We start from the raw sequence: 21,216 nt of genomic DNA on the forward strand, positions 1-21,216 counted from the left end.
CAAGCAGCGCCTTTTCTTTCTTTTACTTTTTTTTTTTTTTTTTTAGCGGCGCCGCTCAAATATTAGGGGGGGCGCGCGCCCCCTGCGCCACCCCCCTGGATCCGCCACTGAACTACTTGTACTACGAATAATCGACAAAAACCACTAGTCCGGGGTTAGCGAGTTTCGTGTCTGAAAAGCAAGCATTCCTTATCCGGGGTTAGCAATAACAATTTGGCATGTGTGAAAAGGGAAAAAAAATAGTACGGGGTTAAGGATAGTACGGGGTTAGCGATAGTCCGGGGCTAAGAAAATCCTGTGTAAAAAGGGTAGACCATTCTTTAACATAATCTATTATAAATAAATTCAAAGCAGTATGGGTTTTTGCTAATGGCTGATGGATTAGGCATCCTTTTCATGAAATCATTCAAAAATATATTCCGCGAGCAGAATACATTTTCTAATCTAGAAAATGTATAGATCATGGATTCTGTTTGTTTGTTTTTACTAAGGGAAATAAAAACACATGCAGTCATTATCGTGAAAAATAAAGAGATTCAGCAACAAAGAGTAGAAATTATTTTTCTTATTTATTGTGAGATTCATGTAGGTGAAAATTCTTCACACTTTGGTCTCTGTGATAAAATCCGATCGAAATTTACGTAATGGAAAGCTAGGTTCTCGACAACAAGGCAGTGTTTCATTGCCAAAAATAGACAATTACAGCAAAGGGCATCGGTGTCCCGCTGAAAAAATTAAGGCCTTGATGGCTAGTACTTTTCAACATTATTAATCAAATAATTCAGGACATAAGACAGCAACTCCTCAGTTTGTTCCCGATAACGTATTTCTACCAATGGCAATAATTTTACTCTAGATACATTTTGAAAACAAGAAGAAAACAAAGAAAATAAGACATCGTGTACAAGTTCCTCTTTTTTCGGGGGGGAGGTTGGCCTCCAGTGGAAGTATATTAAGAAAGGCCTTACTCAGTGACAAAGACTTGGAATTGAATGGTGCATCAGTCAAAGATTGAGCTTACCTTTCCTTGGCAAAACATGGGATAATGACATTCGGGCTGTCTTCAACATCAATAAGTTTATAAATAAATTGTTTGAGGTAAAATTTACATTGCAATGAATAAGGTGGAAGGCTGCTTGCCCATATGTTGTGTTATTTAAATGTTGGTATGCAATAATACATCACCTCTCAATATTTTGTGTTTTTTAGATCGTTACTTATAATCACGAACCATCTTGGATACAGCCGAATCTTTGAGGTTAATGATTAATTTGTCTTTACCATTGTTATACACCGATAGTAGTTCCCAAATAAACAATTTCGCTTAGTAGGTACAACCCTATTCTACCACACCAACAATGTTTATATCACTTTCACAGTATTATCTTAAAATTAATTGATGCAGTATACTTTTTGTGTTTTTTTAACCGCACCAAGTAAAGCAGGCATTAAGCTCACCTACGGACCTGATAAGTATTCAGGCTGGGTACAGGTCAAGTTAACAATTGGCAATTGGATACGTTGTAATCATAATGATTGGTAATTTTTTTTTGTCTCTCATGGCTGTTCATCTGAGATAAATCTCAATCATTATAAATTTGATGTTATACATCTATATTTGGATGCACTGCATAATACAAAATAACTTATCGTCCATTCATGAACTTTTGATATAATTATCCAAAGCAACCTTGCAAGTTTCAAGTGAAATTGGTACCATAATAACATATAGACCTGATTAGTATTCAGACTGGTCCGTAGCAAGCTAGAAAATGGCAGTGAGACTACAATGGCACAATTACATCTTGCCAAGAAGTGCTTCGGACGAAAATGAGACCTAATTAAGATCTATTCAGTAAGCCAAGTGACGCAGGCATTAAACTCATCTACGGTCCTGATAAGTATTTAGGTTTGGTCCAGGTCAAGCTAACAAATGACAGTAAGGATATTTTATGATTGGTAATCACTTTTGCTTTTTCCTCCCTGTCTGCTTATCTGTGATAATTTTCTAGCACTAAATAATGTAAATTGATGCATCTGTCGTCACACTACAACATTATCTAGCGTCCGCTTAGGAAATTAGAAATTGCGATGCAAACCAAGGTTTAAAGGTCCAAATTAAAATGGTATCATACTCATCTACGGTCCTAATACATATCTAGGCTAGGTCCGGATCAAGCGAACAAATAGCAGTGATACTAAGATTATACAATTACATCGTGAAAAGGATTGTTTCGGATTAGTATAAGACCTAAGTTTAATGTGTTCAGTAAACCAAGTAAAGCAGGCATTAAACTCATCTACGGACCTGACAAGTATTCAGGCTTGCTCCGGGTCAACCTAACTAGTGACAATTAGGATACGTTATGATGGTTGGTGATATTTCTTTTCTTCTACCGTGTCTGTTTGTCTATTATAAGTCCAATAATCTAAGTTCAATTCATGAAATCGGAAATTAGCATGCAAACCAAACTATGCAAGTTCGAAGTGAAAACTGCGCCATATTCATCTAGAGACGTAATAAGTATTCAGGCTTGGTCTGGGTCAAGCAAACAGATGGCTGTGAGACTAAAATGACACAGTTACACGGAAGAGCTTCTGACCAGTGTGAGACCCAATTTGAATATGTTTGGTAACCAAGTGAAGCGGGCATTCAACTCGTCAACGGACCTGATAAGTATTCAGGCTGGGTCCAGGTCAAGCTAACAAATGATAATAAAAATACTTTATTATTGGTAATCAAGATTGTTTTCTTCTGTCATGTCCGTTTATCTGTGATAGTCATGATAATTGAGCATCTGAATATAAAAACGGCCCAAGTCCAATTTTTGGCGTAATTGGCCCTACCCACAAGTAACGTGAATATTGATGTTCATACAAATGTACACTTATTTTTTTTATGATGTTCTCTGATGTCTTTTGGCTCAATATACTTTTTATTGCGCTCATTTGAAAATATCCAGCTTTTTTCGATTTCCTCGACATAACTTTCTACGGACTTGCCTTTTTTACAGATACTCAATTCTCTGTCAGTCAATATCTTCATTTGATACATCTTACTTCAAAAATAGAAAACAAAAAATAAAATCAACGTTTAAAGGTCCAGGTAAAAATGGTACATACTTACTTATGGTCATGATAAACATTCAGACTAGGTCCGGTTGAAGCTAATTAATGGCAGTTAGTATAAGCTAATACAATTTTATTTTATCTGTGATAATTTCTTTCAGTGAATAATTTCATACTCATCTACGGTCATGGTAAGAATTCAGAAGTCCGGGTCAAGCTAATGTTCCCATCACTTCGTTTTGTGAAATAGGGAGAATTTTTGTGTGTGTATAAAAACAAAAGGGCATTAAAACTATTTAAAAATAGCAAAATCAAACGCAACCGCAAATACATCTCAAGAGCTTTACGTTTACCTGTGCATGGTTAAAATACATGGCTTTCTGGTATTGCTCATTGTTTTCATTGTCTAATAAATGCATATATGTGTGTATATATACATAATTTTTTCAATCGTGCGGTATTGTTCCTCCTATGAATATGTTTAGTAAATAAATAATGCGGGCATTAAACTCTCCAGCGGACCTGATGAGTATTCAGGCTGGGTGTACGTCAAGCTAACAAATGGCAGTTAGAATATTAATCACATTGGTCCATACTTCAACATGTTCAAGTTACCCGATCATACAAAATAAATTGTCGTCGTCAGGAATCTCTGCAATTCATAATTTTAGCAATGATCATTTTCATTTGTTTGCTTACTTTTTATTTAGGTATATGCCTCCCCCAAAAAAAGTAATAATAATAAGATAAGATAGATAAATAAAAATGAAAATGAAAAAAAAACATGACCAAGAAACAAGAGAGAAAATAAAAGAAAATGTAGTAGAGAAGGGTGACATACACTGTATAACTGTATAACAAAAAATCTGTCACAAAATTTGATATTTATATGAAACAATGTCGAAATTGTTGCTCTCTCGCTTTGCTCTCTCCCAACCTATTACTGATCTTTGAGCGATACGCCATATCTAGCCCCTCATTTTTTTTTTTTGGGGGGGGGGGCTCATTACGCCACTGCTGATGGTGTGTACGTTTATGTCTGTGTTTGTAAGGATTTTTGTCTTTTCATAAAATTGCAAACAACATTAACAAACAGTATTTCAATACCTCCATGACCGTATGCATAGTTTTCCCAGATTTGGTGGGTAAGGTTTGGGGTGGGGTAGCGGGGAATGGAATTCAAGAAAATATACAATTAGGGACAAACAACCGTGTTACGTATCAGTCGTGGTGTTTGTGTGTGTTTATGTGGGGATGGGGAGAGGTGTGTCTCCTGTTGCGTATGGAATCCCATTCGCCACGCGTTACTCGTGTAAAGCTTCTTTTCCAGACTCGTCTTCATTGTCTTAGGACCTAATCAGTGCGCATACTAGGTACAGGTCAAAATAGATAGTAATGAATATGATTGCATAATGTATCATGCATCAAGGTAATGACGTCAGTAGATTCTTAGTTGGGGTGTGTAGTTTGCATAAACGCTGGTTTCCAATGCCTCTAAAATTGAGATCATGATATCAGCTGTAATTTAGGGTAAATATTGTATTTGAATCAATTATGATAATACATTTTCATGTAAAACCATTCCAGAGCTATTTGACCTTTACGATATTCAAAATTCTGGCGTGAGAATAACTTCCAAATTCTGAAACTCTATTAAAACCTCATTTCAGTATGTACCCCATCCCCTGTATTAATATTATTGTTATTGTTTAATTTTAGATTTCAGATAAATGAACTGGAATGGAATTAATTATCCTCTTGAAACATGATAACGACTCAACCACGGACCTGGTTATTCTTTTTCGAGTTAAGCAAAAAGATATTGTAAGTGTCATAATTATCAGGAAGGAAATTGTAAAACTGACGTATATTCCAGACATAACATGAGAAGGATGTGAACGAGTCTTTTGACAGAAATTAATATTCTTATTTCCGGATCAGAAATCAATTTGATTTGTATATTGCCAAAGCAACGCCCCCCCCCCCACCACTCCATCCCTCAATAATGGGTCCCGGTAGTTTCACTAGATTGCGGCTCGTCGACGGACCTAATCATATTCAGGTTTCGTAAACGTATTTCAAATGGCAGTTGGGGTTGTTAGCATTGCTGATTTCCCTGATCTCAAAAGGGTAATGTCCGTTACTCTGGTTACATATCTTAGTCTCGGGGATCTCAGGTGGTGGGAACTTCTTAAATATAGCCGCACGTACACTATGACATTAGTGGAGAGTTGCGCTTATCGTTGCAATTCCAGAAAATGCTTTGTCACTTGTATCAACATCTTTGAATCATCGGATGCCACAAACCAGGTGAGACGTGTTTTAATATAAAATGAGAGGTTACTAAAGAGCGTTGACGGCTTGGGTTTGGTTTAAACATGACCAACTCTCCGTTAAATGTGCTGGTCTGACAAAGTGCGATTCGCAGGCAATCCAGTTATTGGGCATATAGATCTCAAGAATCCAAGAGTCCCCTGCTTGATGGCACAACTTCGTCTGGTTACTTTCCGATCTGCTGATCACACATGATAAATCTGAATCAATATCGCTGAATTGATGATGGCAGACATTGAATGTTGTTAGATTCAGCATCTAAATGCTTCTGACCAACGTGGTGAGATGAGACTGAAAATAGTAAAATTTTACTTTCTCTTCTTAATTTCCAAATATAATTTGAAAAAATAGCAGGGTCGACAAGATTGTTAGCCTGACTTTGCATTTTATTGGCAACATAGTTATCTCTCATATTGTAGGAAAAATCCGTTAAATCATTGATAAAATTTTTTTTATTAAAAACGTGTTCACATGTGATGAAAAGGGAAGCGTTCCATCACAGTTGGTTGTCCGACAATTACTATTCCCTGATTTTATTAGGCTGGCATGGCTGGGGTACACAATTCTTATAGGAACTCTGTGATAAACATACATACATTTCAGGTAAAACTTTCGATGTCCTCCAGAACGCTCTCAAAAACTCCCTGGGATCTGTATCAATTGAAACGTGTATGATATGCTACTGATAGTAAAACATTCAGCATCACGTATGACCCAAGTGACAAGCTGCGCTTACGAGATTCAGAACTCTAAAGCTGCTCGCTTTTGACTGTACAAGTATTTAAATACAAGAACAATTGTTAACAAATACCACAAACCAGGTGAGACGTTTATAAAAATAAATGTATGTATCACTAAACACGTGGCAGAGTGTTGAGTGGCATTTGTTCTGTTAAAACATCACCTATATCCTATTTGCTGTGCTTGTCTGGTGGAATAGAATAATGTCAACGATTATACTTCTGTTAGTTTAATAATAATAATAATATGCAACATTTATATAGCGCTTAATTCAAATGTTTATAAGCGTTGCATAGTATTACCCCGGATTTAGCACGGCTACCCTGATCGGACGCACGAGCATTCAAGAAATTGTTTCCTACTGGGTACCCATTTACTACACCTGGGTGAAAGACGCGAGTGCTGCGGTGGGATTTGAACCCCGGACCTCGTGGTTAAAAGTCCGGACTTATCCACTAATCCACAACACCTGTACAGTTTATACAGTCTATAGTTACAAAGATGCAAAAGGGTTGTACAAATCATTTAAGTAAACACCTCAATCTCCCTCAGGTTCAAGATCTATGCCAACGCTCTGAATACACGTACGAAGTTAAAAAATGCATTAAAAAAGTATTATTTCACTATGCCACATTTATCAGAATTTTAAAATTGAAATTCTGGGATAAGATATACCTTTCAGGTAAAACATCCGACATGTCCTCAAGAGCGCTCTCAAAAACTCCATAGGGTCCATAACACACGAAACGTTTACGATAATTATGTTACTAATAGTTAAATATTCAGCATCACCTACCCTATGACCCAAGTGACGAGATGCACTTACGGGATTAGGAACTACAGGGCTGCTCGCTCGTGACTGTACTAGTATTTAAATACAAAACAATTGTCAAATGCCACAAACCATGTAAGACGCTTATTAAAAGAAATTTATATTACTAAACACATAAGAGAGACTTGTGCTGTTAAAACTTCACCTACATCCTGTCTGCTGTACTTGCCTGATGGAATAGAAGAATGTCAATGATTAAACTTGTGTCAGTTTATAGTTACCAAGGTCCAAAAGGAGTTTCTACATCATTAATTAGTTTCAACTTGTCCATCGAACACAAGGTATGGGTCAGTATGGCTTAAATGGTAGATCTTGCGCAATTTCGTTTAAGTCAACACCTCAATCTACCTCAGGCTCAAGTTCTATGACCCACGCACTGAAATAAGCCTAGGAAGTAAAAAATACAATGAAACATTATTTCATTGGCTCATATAAATATCAACATAGTAAAAAGTCAACATGCTGACCTGATCTTTTATTAGATTGACGAACTACTCCGCTGTCATGATGTAGTCAAGCAAGCTATCGCCAACCTTTCCTGCTCAAGAAATCGCATGACTGTACGCAGCAGAGAGGGAGGGGCAACCACCTCTCTTACCCCTCCCGATTTTTTGGTAAAATTTACACTTTTTACTGAAAATGTTGGCAAATTCCACCGAAAGTGTGCACGAAGTCCTTAATTTTGACTTTAGAAAATTTTAAAAGCCCCCTCAGGACAAGCTCAGTCGCTTTACTCACTCGCTTCGAATTTCTTCGAGAACTGTTACAATCTTCGGGGGGGGGGGGGATTCTGCGTACGGTCATAGTATGTAATGAAGTTGTTTGTGTAAGGGTTGAAAAAACTGAAGAGGGTCAGTGTGAAGCTCTATTGGAATGTCCCTTATACCCCTTTCATATTGCGCTTTTCACCGGCGAAGTTCGCCAGCGAAGGGGAAACTGTCCAGTAAGAAAGGTACACAGGAGAACTTCGCCGGTGAACATGGTGAAGTTCGCCGGTGAAAAGGCCAGTATGAAAGCAAACCAGATAACTTCTCCTCCTTAATAATTTTTTTCTCTCCCGAAAGTCCCCTGTACCGAGATTCCGCGCGCGATAGTTGCAAGCTCAGCTGAATGCTATGGCCAAGTAGATACCCTCGAACATAATTTTTTTTACTAACAATATTTATTAAAAAAACACTTTTTACATGTATAAAATGCGCTAAAATATAAAAACAAGGTGATATTGTTTGTTTTAACGTAATACTTCCAAAATATGTTGTAATTAATTTTCTTGATACCTTTTTGTAATAGGTAAGAAGTAATGTTTACAATTTTCTTTCGTTTGTTCTGCAATCGCCCGTTGACTTTCGCCGGGGAAGAAATGTCAGTGCGAAAGGGTACATTTTTTTCTTCGCCGGGGAAGTGAGGAATGCGAGGCGGAGAAGTTCGCCGGTGAAAAATGAAGAGGGCAGTATGAAAGGGGTATTAAATTCAGCACCACGATCCCTATGACCAAAGTGACAAGGTGCGCTTACGAGATTTGAAACACTAAAGCTGCTCGTTCAATACTCCATACTCATCCAAATATCAAACATTTGTCGGATGCCACAAACCAGGTGAGATGTTTGAAGGGAAAGATGACGAGGCCCTTACATTACCCTTATCACGGACTTAGGTCCATGCCCTTATGAACATTAAAAACATGTAATTATGTGTCATCGCAGGAATATTTGAATACGAATTAACATTGAATGTATAGACTTTGTGTCCCTTAACATTTGGAGCTGCAATATCATGCATTATGTCAACGATGACAGCACCATGTGGTGAGGTTTAGAAAAGTTGATCAATATATTTACCCAATGGCTGCATTGCGATCAGCAAGTAACATTATGGTTTTTCTCCTTTCAAAATCGTAAATGAAATAAATTATTAATAGACTGATGTTACTTATTTTTAACTAGATGTCAGTTGTGGTAGTTTTAGGTAAAGCAGATACAGTATACATGGTAAACGCAGCTCGTCTTTGGGCCTCATCGTTTATTTAGGCTTTGGAGGCATCAACATTACCAACTTTTGAGTTTCAAATGGTGATGCACGCAGGCATAACGGTCTTATGTATTTAACCTTTTCTCCTTCATCTTTTCATTTTGAATTTTTAGTATTTTGTTAATATTCCTCCTCATATTCATTTTTTTTGTACGAATACCGGTCCATTTTACAAATATAACAGAGCCATCGTAAAAAATACAAGATATTTCTGCCTCGCTCCTCAAGTGAGTGAGTAGGCTAACAACTATCGATAAATATCTTAAAACAGTACGAGAAGCAATACCAGGTGATTTTGAATTTGAAATAAATAACACCCCCCCCCCCCATTAGATACGATGATGAAAGTTTTATCATCTGAAAAGTGTGCAAATATATATTAGCATTCATCCTTTACAAAAAATATGCACTGATTATCAAGATCATTTTCGATTGACATTCATGAAGGTTCTAAATTGAATCGATTAATTAAGCAATGGTGCCCAACACGTGTCGCGAACATTTGTCTAAGGGTTGATGACTGCATCTTTAATAAAATGTTATTGTAGTTTTGTGTGGGTTTTGTTTATTACCGGCTCGATAACTATGACCCTCGTGTTGAGGTGCACTACAACTTTGCATACAACAAACTGCATGTTTACTCCATACACAACCAAATTCCAAGCATTCGTCGTGTACCACAAACCAGGTGAGATGTTAGAACATTTGGCTTAGATTCACGTTGTGTCATTTTTTTCCGAAGAGTTAAGCAAGAATCCCTTCTCGATTAGCAAAGGTTTATTTACGGATATAGCTTATTTGCATGATGGCTTGTCGGAATCGGCTAACATTCCTGAGAACTTATATGCTTTGAACCTTGGTCTACGTTGTATTTGATATTATTAATATGGAAAAAATGTCTAGTGAAGACAAAACAAAACAAACATACATATGTCTATGCTGACACTTTAAGGTGGCTTTTGCTAGGATGTCTGTGTTTGACCGTTCAGTTCTGAGGGCCTCATATTTCTAACATATCTAGGACATGTGACCTTTGAGTTGAAACATCCAAAGGTGAAAGTAAAAACTAGAATTTTAATTCGTCACGAGGACGAATTAGGTGATCTGTCTCTGATTTCATGATCACGAAGACAATCAGCATGTTTGTTGAGATCAATATGATCATCATGATGAAAACTGAACTTACGAAAAGAATGTGTTGAATGCTCTTGAAAAAGAGGGAAATGAGAAAGTAGTGTGAATAAGTGTAGGTCATACACATATTGTACATGTACATATTGTACATTAAAAGGGATTTTAACCTCTTTTATTGTCCAATGTTTTATTTTATATACACTGTAATGGTTCTAAAGGACAATTTGTGAAAAAAAAAAAATTATCATATTCACCCCTGGGCTCGAACCGTGGACCCTAGAGACGCAAGTCTGATGCCTTGCCAATTGAGCTACACTATTTCCCATAGACTTTACACATAAGCAAATTAAGAGGATCTCAAATCAAATTTTGCAAGTGAAATACTGGCATGTTCCAGGCATCTGATCGGAAAATGGAGACCACATTTCCAATAGCTTTGAATCTCAGCTACAACTTACTCAAGGCTCGAAGAAAATAGACAAGGAAAATTTATGATATGGCTCGCGAAATAGAGGAAAGTAGAATCCAGTTTTGAGAAAAAGTCATTTCCCATAGAGATTGCACACAAAATGAGCGGAAACGACATGCCTCTATAACTTGCCATTTTTAAGGGTTATCCGTTACTTTGAATGTAAATATAGCCATCACATTAAAAGAGTATGTCTTCTGCTACAATATATAAGAGACTGAGCGAAAATTGACCAACATTTACGGAGTTAGAGTCAAATTTGGATAACTATGATGACGTCATAATTAGCAAAATTGAAATTTTGAGTTCCGACGTCATTTTGATGACGTCATGATGAAATTAAGGGTCAAAATTGGCATGAAATCATATTTCCCATCCATACTCTATTCGAATATGAAAAAAATTGGGGGTCAACGGACATCCTGAAGAGCTATAATGAATTTTGTATAGGCATGTTTTTGCACATTTATTGTCTATGGTTAGTGCGCGCGCGCGCGCGTGCTATAAACTTTGATGGAGGCTAATTCAGTTATTACTTGTCGTAGAAGGTTGATCAGGATATCAAATTACTCAGAATTATATTATTGATGAATTGATATTTAAAAAATGGCGATCCTATGTTGCATAGTGCTGTTACGCGCGAGAACGCGCGCGTAACCGTGCGTGCGCGCAAATTTAGAAATGCTTAAAATGACCTGAATCATACCTTACTTCGGTCAAAAAGTGATTTTGAGCATTTTTAACTTTTGACCTTTACATGACTTTTGATGACATGGACTGTTGACCCTTGACCTGAAGTTAATGTGATGTAAATATTGTTAATTTTGATAATTAATAATGAAGATAATGATTGATAATGTGATTTTACAAAATGGTGTCTAGACAACGTCCTGACGACTTTTTGACCTTGAACCTGTTTCGTACAAATGACATGATAAGGCCCCATATCTGATGATATTTTGAAGATAATTGATGATGTTGATGTGAAGATTTTGGTGGAACAAGAAAAGGGTGGAAAAATAAAAATTAAGAAATAAATAAATGAATAATAAATAAGAAAGAAAATTTGTACGAAATTAATAGTTGATCTGTCGATTGACAGATCACCTAATTAACAGATGCCTTTGAATTGTTTAAGCATATTAAGCGGGATGCTGGTTTGCGACTCCATGGCGGAGTTGATCATTATTCTGGCGTCGTTGAACATTTTATTTTCGGCCGTTGGGACTCATGAAAATTTGCAGCGCACTCTTCAACTTTAGACGTGGATATCGGCAAGCATGTGTCATTGGTTCTTTATATAAAGGGAGCTCAAGTGGTATGTCATAATTACCTTTGCACATACTTGCCAATTTGCCCACTTGACAATTGACCCAGCAATGCGCGTTATTCCTTTGACCACAAAAAAGCTACACGTTTAAACACCATCATTTGTCAAACAGATTTGTGAAACTTCAGATGCCACAAACCAGGTGAGACCTATAAACTACAATGAAAAAAAAGTAAATTAACAAAGCTACAAATTGTTCAAAAGGTAAAAGAGCAGTTCCTCTCAAATTATTTTAAACCATTGGTTTGCATTCTTCAAGTGATGATAATGTGTGGGTTTTTTTTTTTTTGAGGATCGGATGCTGCTCAATCATCGTCGATATCAGGATTGTCTTGACCATATTGATATTTCCGAGTTCACGACACGCTTATTGTCCTTTACCCGTCTTGCATAGGCTTAAGAGCGAGCTTTCACAATCTTTGTCCTGGTGAGTAAGAGTAATAGTTGTCCAAGAATATCACCGAGCATTGAGAGTGAGTTTTCGTGGTTTTTCTTGTCGGTTCAACAAATGATACGCGTTAATTTAAGGAGATGTACAAAAATAACAGTTGTTCATTTTTTTTGCACACGAACAGAGGTGAGGATAAGGTTTATAAACTCTTTCATTTACTTAGAAATACCTGATAAACTATTTCATTCACATTAAATTACGATATAATCTCGTTCGTTGACTTAAAATTACTATTTCTGGAACCTGAATGATGTATGTTTACAAACAAACTCAAAGCATTGGTCAGATACCACATATCAGATTACGAATTCCATTCAATAGCAAGGACCAAAAAATATGCAAGTACGAGAAACATCAGAAATTATATCACCAATTCATGACAACTATTGGTGAGAGGTTAAGCGTGTTCAATATTCGACATCAGCATGATCAAAGTGGTGAAACTTGGGCCACTACTATTATGATGATTTCGAAACACATTAGCTGTATTGTGCCCCAAGTCTCAAGTCTCTAAAGTCATTCCACATTTGATATAGCTAAGGGGATTTGCAAGGATTATGTTCGTTTATATTATATTTGTATCTACCATTGCTGTTAGAATGAGACACAGTTTGCGTTATGGTGTTTGGTGAGGAATCTGGTTTTTTATCTGCTAGTCCTCAGAACGATATCCTCAAAATAGTCTGAAATTGGTAAAAGTTCTGCAAAATTTGAACACATTCGTCAGACAGAAAGTCCGCAGAGACTGCTCCACTTAAATGCAAAGTTATTGCTTTGGTTATATATTTAACAGTCCCCCCCCCCCCCCCCCGCCCCACGAGCCACACATGTATGTCCGAAGTGACGAGATGCTTTAAATGAGATTGAAAACTCTGATACTATTCGTTCATCAACTTTAATTCCTAAAGATACCAAGCATTCTATATTGTCAGATGCTTCAAATCTATTTACTACTTCATTTATTATGTAATATATCTACAGATTCAGATTCATTAACTTATTGTCCTCAATGGAATTCATTCGGTTGGCATTACAAAGTATACATACATTATTTAAAATTTTACATATATTATACCGCACAATAATATACATCATGCACGCCATATATGTCATTATTTCACTTATTATATTGTTACATTATCATATTATTATTTTACATGTATAATCACTTAAAGATTTGTTAACTGGTTGAAGGAGTGAAATTTGATGAAGTACAGGTGACTGGCGAAGTGACAAGATATGGGCTTATTTAGTGTAGTTCATTATATTTGCGGATAGGAAGCGAAACAAAGGAATTAAGGAAGTGTGAAGTACGTGTTTTCATTGACCTGTACCGTTTCCTGAGCGCATGGGAGTATAACATGGGTGTAGAGGGTGATTATCATTTTCTATTATCTGTGAGACATGTTTCAAGATCATATTATTGCATTCATTTGCCAGATTTGTCACTTCACCAGTCATCTTGCAAGCATAGTTTACTATTTTCTGTATTTTATTAGGTCACTTTCCTGCACCCACCGAACCAAACAACACAGCTGAAGAGCTTGACACTTTCAATTACGGATTTATAGAATAGTTTCAGAATTACCCTATCAACATGGAATGAATTAATTTTTCTAAGAAAGTACATCCGTTGCATCCGTTGCTGTGCCCTATGAGACTTATAGCAGTTGGAAAATAACAAAAATAATATTTTTTTTCTAAATCTCTTTACAGGAGCAACCAACTGTAGCGCCCCATCCATCCCAGCTCATGCACACCTCACAGACCGCCGATTGAACTACAACTACGGTGACAGGATTACTGTAACTTGCAATACCAGCTCGGATAGCTTCACCATTCAGTGCCACAACAAGGGACTATGGAGTGGACCCCACATCTCATGTCCTGCACCTGCATATGCAGTCGGTAAAATCGAAGTTCTTATCCAATATTCGTAGAAGAAAAAGCATGAGCAAGACATGCACATATCACAACATGCAAAAGATTAGCAAACAACAATTGTACTATCAATTTGTTATCACAAAAATTAGTAACAGTAAAGAAGCAATGCATTGATTATCCTCTAGGATCTTATCATTAATAAACATGTAAAGCACTCTCTTTAATTTTCTTAAATGAAAAGATAATCCCATACGTGAGCTTTAATGTAGCTTATTACGGCCATAAAGTGTTCGTGAATTTAACAAAATTCATTCAACATGATTATTTCAAATAAAATAGATAAATTTAGAAATGCTGTAATCGATTAAAATAATAATTATCATCTTTTTCTTCGAATCTTTACTGTGTTGCAATAAAGTGGAAGCAGTCATGTTTCTCTTGCCCGATAGACCTTGATAATAGATCATGCGTTTTTTTTTTCTTCCTAAAATCTCTTCCAGGTCTTCCAGATCTTCCAGCCAAATGTAGCGCTCCTATAATTCCGAGGTACTCCGCGATTCAATCACTTCAGTTGAGCTATAACCATGGTGAAAGAGTGACTGTACAATGTGACAATAGCAGTGTTCAACCCTTTACACTTCGATGTAATACCACAGGGTTATGGATTGGCCATATGCAGCAGTGTCCTCCCCCGATTGCAGGTGATTAGTTACAGATCCTTCCATCTAACGCCTAAACCAAGATTGATGGAAAGGTCAATCGGTAAAAAAATTGCAAGACGTCAATAAAACCCAAGTAAATTAACACTATTAATTGACAGAGGTACATTCGTTAAACTACAGTAAATACCTGATAATATTTCCTAGGATTTGCATCTTGTCTATCAATGATTTAACTTTTTACGTGGACAGAAATGTCGATAATGTATTTTCTCTTAAAATGTTCGTATCAATTACTGACTCGAGTTGCAAGTAAAATAAATGTCCACCAGTTTAACGTCATGTCAGCCTTTTGAATTCCACATGTACTTACAATGTGTATTTAACATTACAGAGCCGGTACGATGTAACAGTCCGTACATCCCGAGGTATGGGTCAATTGATAACCTTCGTCTGGACTACAATGTTGGCGCCCGTGTAAGAATCACATGTGACAACAGTACAGACAGCTATAACATTCGGTGTAGCTCTGACGGATTCTGGACGGGAAGCGTTCTTTCTTGTCCGGCACCAATTGAAGGTAGTGACATGATTTCATTCAATTTCACTCGTTGTTTTATCGTCGATGGTTTGTTTGTTGGTCGGGAGCAACGGAACCATATACTTCTTTATGTCAACTTAAGGTGATAATCACTAATTAACTTACATTTTCAGCCGTTGCTTTTTTTTTCAGACCCAGAGAAATGCAGCGCCCCTTATGTTCCAAGGTATGCAACAATCCAGGGCCTCAAAATGAGCTACGACTTCAATGAACAAATAACCGTAACGTGCGACAACAGTACTACAGAGTTTACCCTCAGATGTGACGTGCATGGCCTTTGGAGCGGTCCAGTAGTGTCTTGTCCAGAACCTTACAGACGTAAGAACTTAAATAAATTTGGGTCTCTGATTGATTGCGTAATATCCATACGTAAAAGTTGTTTGAAATATTTCTCTTATTGTGCACCTATTTGAAATATCTTGTTTTCTCTTTCTCTCCCCCTCTCCATTTTATTTAAGTAGGTACATTTTATTTAAGTAGGTATATTTTTTTATATTGATGTCCGCTTTGTTTTGTTATTTTCATTTTTTCCCGACTTACTATCTCTGAAATGAAATCGCGTTCTTCGTGAACGTTCAACATTCATGTGCTTAATACAATTACTTTTCTTACCCTGAACCTAACACAATTTTCTGAAATGTATGTTTCCAGCCCCTACAAGGTGCAACGCTCCTAGCATTCAAAGATATGCATCAGTTCGGAATCTTCAAGCATCTTACGACTTGGGCGCCAGGGTAAATGTAAGATGTGATAACAGCTCGGTTCGATTCACACTCAGATGTCGCGCAGGTGGACTCTGGGAGGGACAGGTAGCAAATTGCCCAACACCTATAGCAAGTAAGTCTGGTTTGTGAAGAATTGAAATTAGGAATATACTTAACAAAATAACGTATGTTACATGTAAGACAAAATCGGAAAAGGCCCATGAGCATTTTTACAGAGTACAAACTTTTCACTGTGTCATTGTATTTTGGAAATCATTCAATTTATAGAGATTGTATGATTTATATTAATTTGTATTTGTGACTTTGTAATGTTTATACACACACATTCATACCATACTCTGGTAACCATGTGGTAAATACAGGGTTACCACAAATGTTACTCACATGTGTTGCACACTGTGTTAAATAGTGAGGTTATAGTGTGGTCTTTCCATATTTCCAATTCTTATTAAAACCACGACATTTAACTTTTCTAACCGTCAATTATGTCTAGACAATAAAACTCGAACTCTTTTTCACTTGGTAGCGCCCCTTACGTCCCAAAATAACAGTAACATTTGACAACAGTGCTACATAGTTCACCATCAGCTGTCACACGCCTGGCCTATGGAGTGGCCCAGTTGTGTCTTGTCCAGAAACTCATTGACGTATTTGGACCAATTCAAAGTATTTGTTAAGAATTCCGAATCAAAATGTCTGCAGTTGTCCATAAAAATTGTTAAATTGCCCATTTCTGATCCATAATTCGGTATCATTATCAGATAATGGAATCATAACGTTTAATGCATCCCTGTAATGTTATTAGTATCTTAAAATATACCATGGTAGCTTGTTTATAACCCTTCAGACGCAAGACTTTGATTCAATGAAAATCCCTGTGATTCTCGTCACAAATATACGTTTCAATGATTATTCTCTATCTGGAATTCAGTATATGGTGTGTATAATGCTAATACGTAAACATACACATCAGTAGTTCAATGTGTCGTAGTATTTGGAAAAATAGAAAATTTTCTTTTTCATAAGACTCTTTATTTTGTATGAAATCCATCGTGAAGTACATGAATCGTCTGTCGGAATGATTTTTTTTCGAATTTGCCTACTTATTTATCTGGTAATATTATGATTTTGGATCTTGACTATCAAAGATTTAATGTGATTAGTACTTAATACATAAATAAATGTTGTTAAAGGATTTCCATTTAAAATTATCTTATAAATTATTAGCTCGAGTAACATGTCAAATTAATTATCTAACGACTATGTCATGTCCCCATTGCATAAGACATCCTTTATTTACAATGTGTTTGTAACATTACAGAACCGATACGATGTAACAGTCCGTACATCCCGAGGTATGGGTCTATTGATAACCTTCGTCTGGACTACAGTGTTGGCGACAGTAGCAGGATCACATGTGACAACAGTGCAGACAGCTATAACCTTCAGTGCAACTCTGACGGATTCTGGACGGGAAGCGTTCGTTCTTGTCCGGCACCAGTTGAAGGTAGTGATATGTTATTCATTCAGGTTCACTCGCTATTCTGTCGTTACTGGTGATTGTTTATATGTGGGTTGGATTAAAGCTCGGACAACGGATCCGTAACAGTCTTCTTACTTCATGTCACCTGATATTGCTCTTACATTTTCATTTTTCTCCCAACAGCTCCGGAGAAGTGCAGCGCCCCTTACGTCCCAAGGTATGCCACAATCCAGGCCCTGAGGATGAGCTACGACTTCAATGAACAAATAACCGTAACGTGTGACAACAGTACTACACAGTTTACCCTCAGATGTGACGTGCATGGCCTTTGGAGTGGTCCAGTTGTGTCTTGTCAAGAACCTTACAGACGTAAGACTTTCATTCGGTTGGATGGAAATGCCTGCGATCGTTGACAAAATAATTGAATTCCTCTTTTTGATCCGAAATTAAGATTTTTGATAAATCGTTATCAAGTTTGATACATGGATTAAACAAACATATAGGACATGAACATGTTAATTTGTATACAAAGCACCTTGTCACAAAACTTCTAGTTAGCTTTTATTTTCCTCGTACTAATGTATTGTTCCCATATGACACGTTTTGCTGTTTTGCTTCTAACCATTTACTAAAAATGTTGTAGTTATAGCAGTTAAACATGAAACAAAAATCGGTTGGAATAGTACAACGCTAGTTCGAAGGCACAGTGTGTTACTTTTGTAAGGATGTTATATACTTTTATAAATCTTTCGAGCAGGCAACTGGACTAACGTAATGACTGAGATCTAGGGCCCACTCATTATCATTGAATCTGAAAATGGATTATTTTAGAATTAGTGGCTCGATTTACTGGTCCACATAAATGTTCAATGGTTATGTCATGTCACCCTTGAGCAGGAGCCGCGGAAGCGGGGCAGGGGCTTCAGCCCCCCCCCCACACTTTTATTCCAAAACCGTGTACAAAAACGTAAAAATTACCATAGGATTGTGTTTTTGAATGGACAGCCCCCCCCCCCCCTCCCCACTTTGAAAACCGTTCCGCGGCCCCTGTTAAGTATGTGTTACATTTTCTTTTCCTCATCACAGAACCGGTACGATGTAACAGTCCGTACATCCCAAGGTATGGGTCAATTGATAACCTTCGTCTGGACTACAGTGTTGGCGACAGTGTTATGATCACATGTGACAGCAGTACGGACAGCTATAACCTTCGGTGTAACTCTGGTGGATTCTGGATGGGAAGCGTTCTTTCTTGTCCATCGCCAATTGAAGGTAGTGATACCTTTTTAGCCAATTCAGTAGATATTTGTTTTCATTGTTAATGATTTATATGTGCGTTGAGGTAAAGCAGATCCATGAATGCACCTTACTTTTTTTTTTAATCTCAGAGTGGACATGCAAGGATTCGATGACCGGGGTGATACAAATATCTTTAAAGCGTTTAGAGACATCGTTCCGACGTGTTAAGCGCAATATAAATGTTGAATATTATTATAAATCCCTATTGTTTTGGTATCTTTTAATTCTTTTCTTAACAGCCCCAGAGAATTGCAGCGCCCCGTACGTCCCAAGGTATGCCACAATCCAGGTCCTCAAAACGAGTTATGACTTCAATGAACAAATAACCGTAGTATGTGACAACAGTACTTCACAGTTCACCCTCAGATGTCACACGCATGGCCTATGGAGTGGCCCAGTAGTGTCTTGTCCCGAACCTTACAGACGTAAGAATTTAATTCAATTCTTAATTTTGTGAAGCTGTTAAGATTGTGTATCATAATCCCTGTGATTATTTACAAAGATGATTCAATGTTCGTATTCTAATTAAGAATTTAGCCTTTGGAATCTTCAAAACATAATATTGGCATATGAAAGAAATTCAACGCATCTCTATAACTGTATTGATATTTAAAAACGTATACATTGTTGTTATATAGTTAGTTTCAAGAAGCATGTATATCGATGTTAGATTTTTGTTCAATTCTGGGGATTAGTTTTTTTCTTCAACATTGTAACGTATTTTTTTATTCTTATTCAACATCACTTTTTCTTAGACGTTGAACTATGTCCTATATAATCTTAAAATGTGTAGCAAACATGAATAGCATTTATTTTGATTTTAATCATTTTGTTTCCACAGCCCCAGTGCAGTGCAGCGCCCCTTACGTCCCAAGGTATGCCACAATCCAGGACCTCAAAATGAGCTACGATTTCAATGAAAGAATAACCGTAACGTGTGACAACAGCACTACACAGTTCACCCTCAGATGTGACGCGCATGGCCTTTGGAGTGGTCCGGTGGTGTCTTGTCCAGAACCTTACAGACGTAAGACAGTAATACAATTATAGAAACAATCTTTCTGCGATCTACCTACTGACCTTCAGGAAAGAAGACAGTAACCAACAGTGTGTTCAAGATGTGGAACGCCATGTGAAATCACCTTCACAATATCAAATTTGAGTATTTGAGTAGTTGAACTATGTCCTAATGTTAAAATGTGTAGCAAACATGAATAGCATTTATTTCGATTTTAATCATTTTGTTTCCACAGCTCCAGTGCAGTGCAGCTAACATGAATAGCATTTATTTCGATTTTAATCATTTTGTTTCCACAGCCCCAGTGCAGTGCAGCGCCCCTTACGTTCCAAGGTATGCCACAATCCAGGACCTCAAAATGAGCTACGACTTCACTGAAAGAATAACCGTAACGTGTGACAACAGCACTACACAGTTTACCCTCAGATGTGACGCGCATGGCCTTTGGAGTGGCCAGGTGGTGTCTTGTCCAGAACCTTACAGACGTAAGACATTAACCAATTGTAGAATAAATTGTTCTGTGATCTACCTACTGACCCTCTGGAAAGAAGACAGTAACCAACAGTGTTAATGATGTGGAACGCCATGTGAAATCACCCTCACATTATTATATTGGAGCATTTCAAAAGCATGAATCACATGTTGACATAGTCAATCATGATTGCGAACACGCTGTGAACAGTCACAGTGTACAGATGTTCACAATGAAAATATCTTCACACTCTTGAATTTGAACATTTTAATAGTGTAAATAAATATGTTCGCATTGTGTTTTTTTCCAGAAGGGTATCGGAAAAGTACATGGTTTTCTTGATTTTGATACATATCAGTAGTTCAATATGTCTCAGTAATTGTATTTTTATGTTAAAATGAATATTTAAACAGAGAGGCTATATCCATTCGCATTAATTGGTTCAGAATCAAAAGTTTGTAATAATGACAGAGGAATTAAAGCAGAGATGGGATGAAACAATCTTTCTAGTTTATTACACATATCGTCCAATGCACGTTTAAGTGATTAGCTTAATCGCTAAAAAGGCTACAGGAATTTAAATTATAAATGAATGGAGCAATCTCACAGCGACACACAGGTCCCGGGGGATGTTCCAGTAGACTGGGGTTATCTGAGCACATTGTGTGTCTGTGTGTGGCCGAGTGG

At 37.0% G+C, this 21,216-nt stretch overlaps 1 protein-coding gene across 1 annotated transcript; it reads left to right on the forward strand.

The window, feature by feature from the left end:
- Positions 1-16,310: 16,310 nt before the first annotated feature.
- On the forward strand, positions 16,311-20,628 carry LOC135157964 (CUB and sushi domain-containing protein 3-like). The gene is made up of 7 exons (XM_064115175.1): positions 16,311-16,341; positions 17,579-17,764; positions 17,924-18,109; positions 18,827-19,012; positions 19,279-19,464; positions 19,881-20,066; positions 20,357-20,628. Exons 1-7 carry the CDS (start codon positions 16,311-16,313, stop codon positions 20,626-20,628), a joined length of 1,233 nt encoding a protein of 410 aa, XP_063971245.1.
- Positions 20,629-21,216: the final 588 nt, after the last annotated feature.

This window comes from Lytechinus pictus, unplaced genomic scaffold (genome assembly GCF_037042905.1).
Source record: "Lytechinus pictus isolate F3 Inbred unplaced genomic scaffold, Lp3.0 scaffold_20, whole genome shotgun sequence".
In the NCBI taxonomy this organism is placed as follows: Eukaryota; Metazoa; Echinodermata; class Echinoidea; order Temnopleuroida; family Toxopneustidae; genus Lytechinus; species Lytechinus pictus.

Excerpts from the sequence above, each read along its gene's own strand:
- LOC135157964 (XM_064115175.1), top strand. The coding sequence starts at position 16,311 with ATGTCGCGCAGGTGGACTCTGGGAGGGACAG. Across the intron at positions 17,765-17,923 it reads TTGTCCGGCACCAGTTGAAG|CTCCGGAGAAGTGCAGCGCC; the intron begins GTAGTGATATGT and ends TTCTCCCAACAG. Across the intron at positions 18,110-18,826 it reads TTGTCAAGAACCTTACAGAC|AACCGGTACGATGTAACAGT; the intron begins GTAAGACTTTCA and ends TCCTCATCACAG.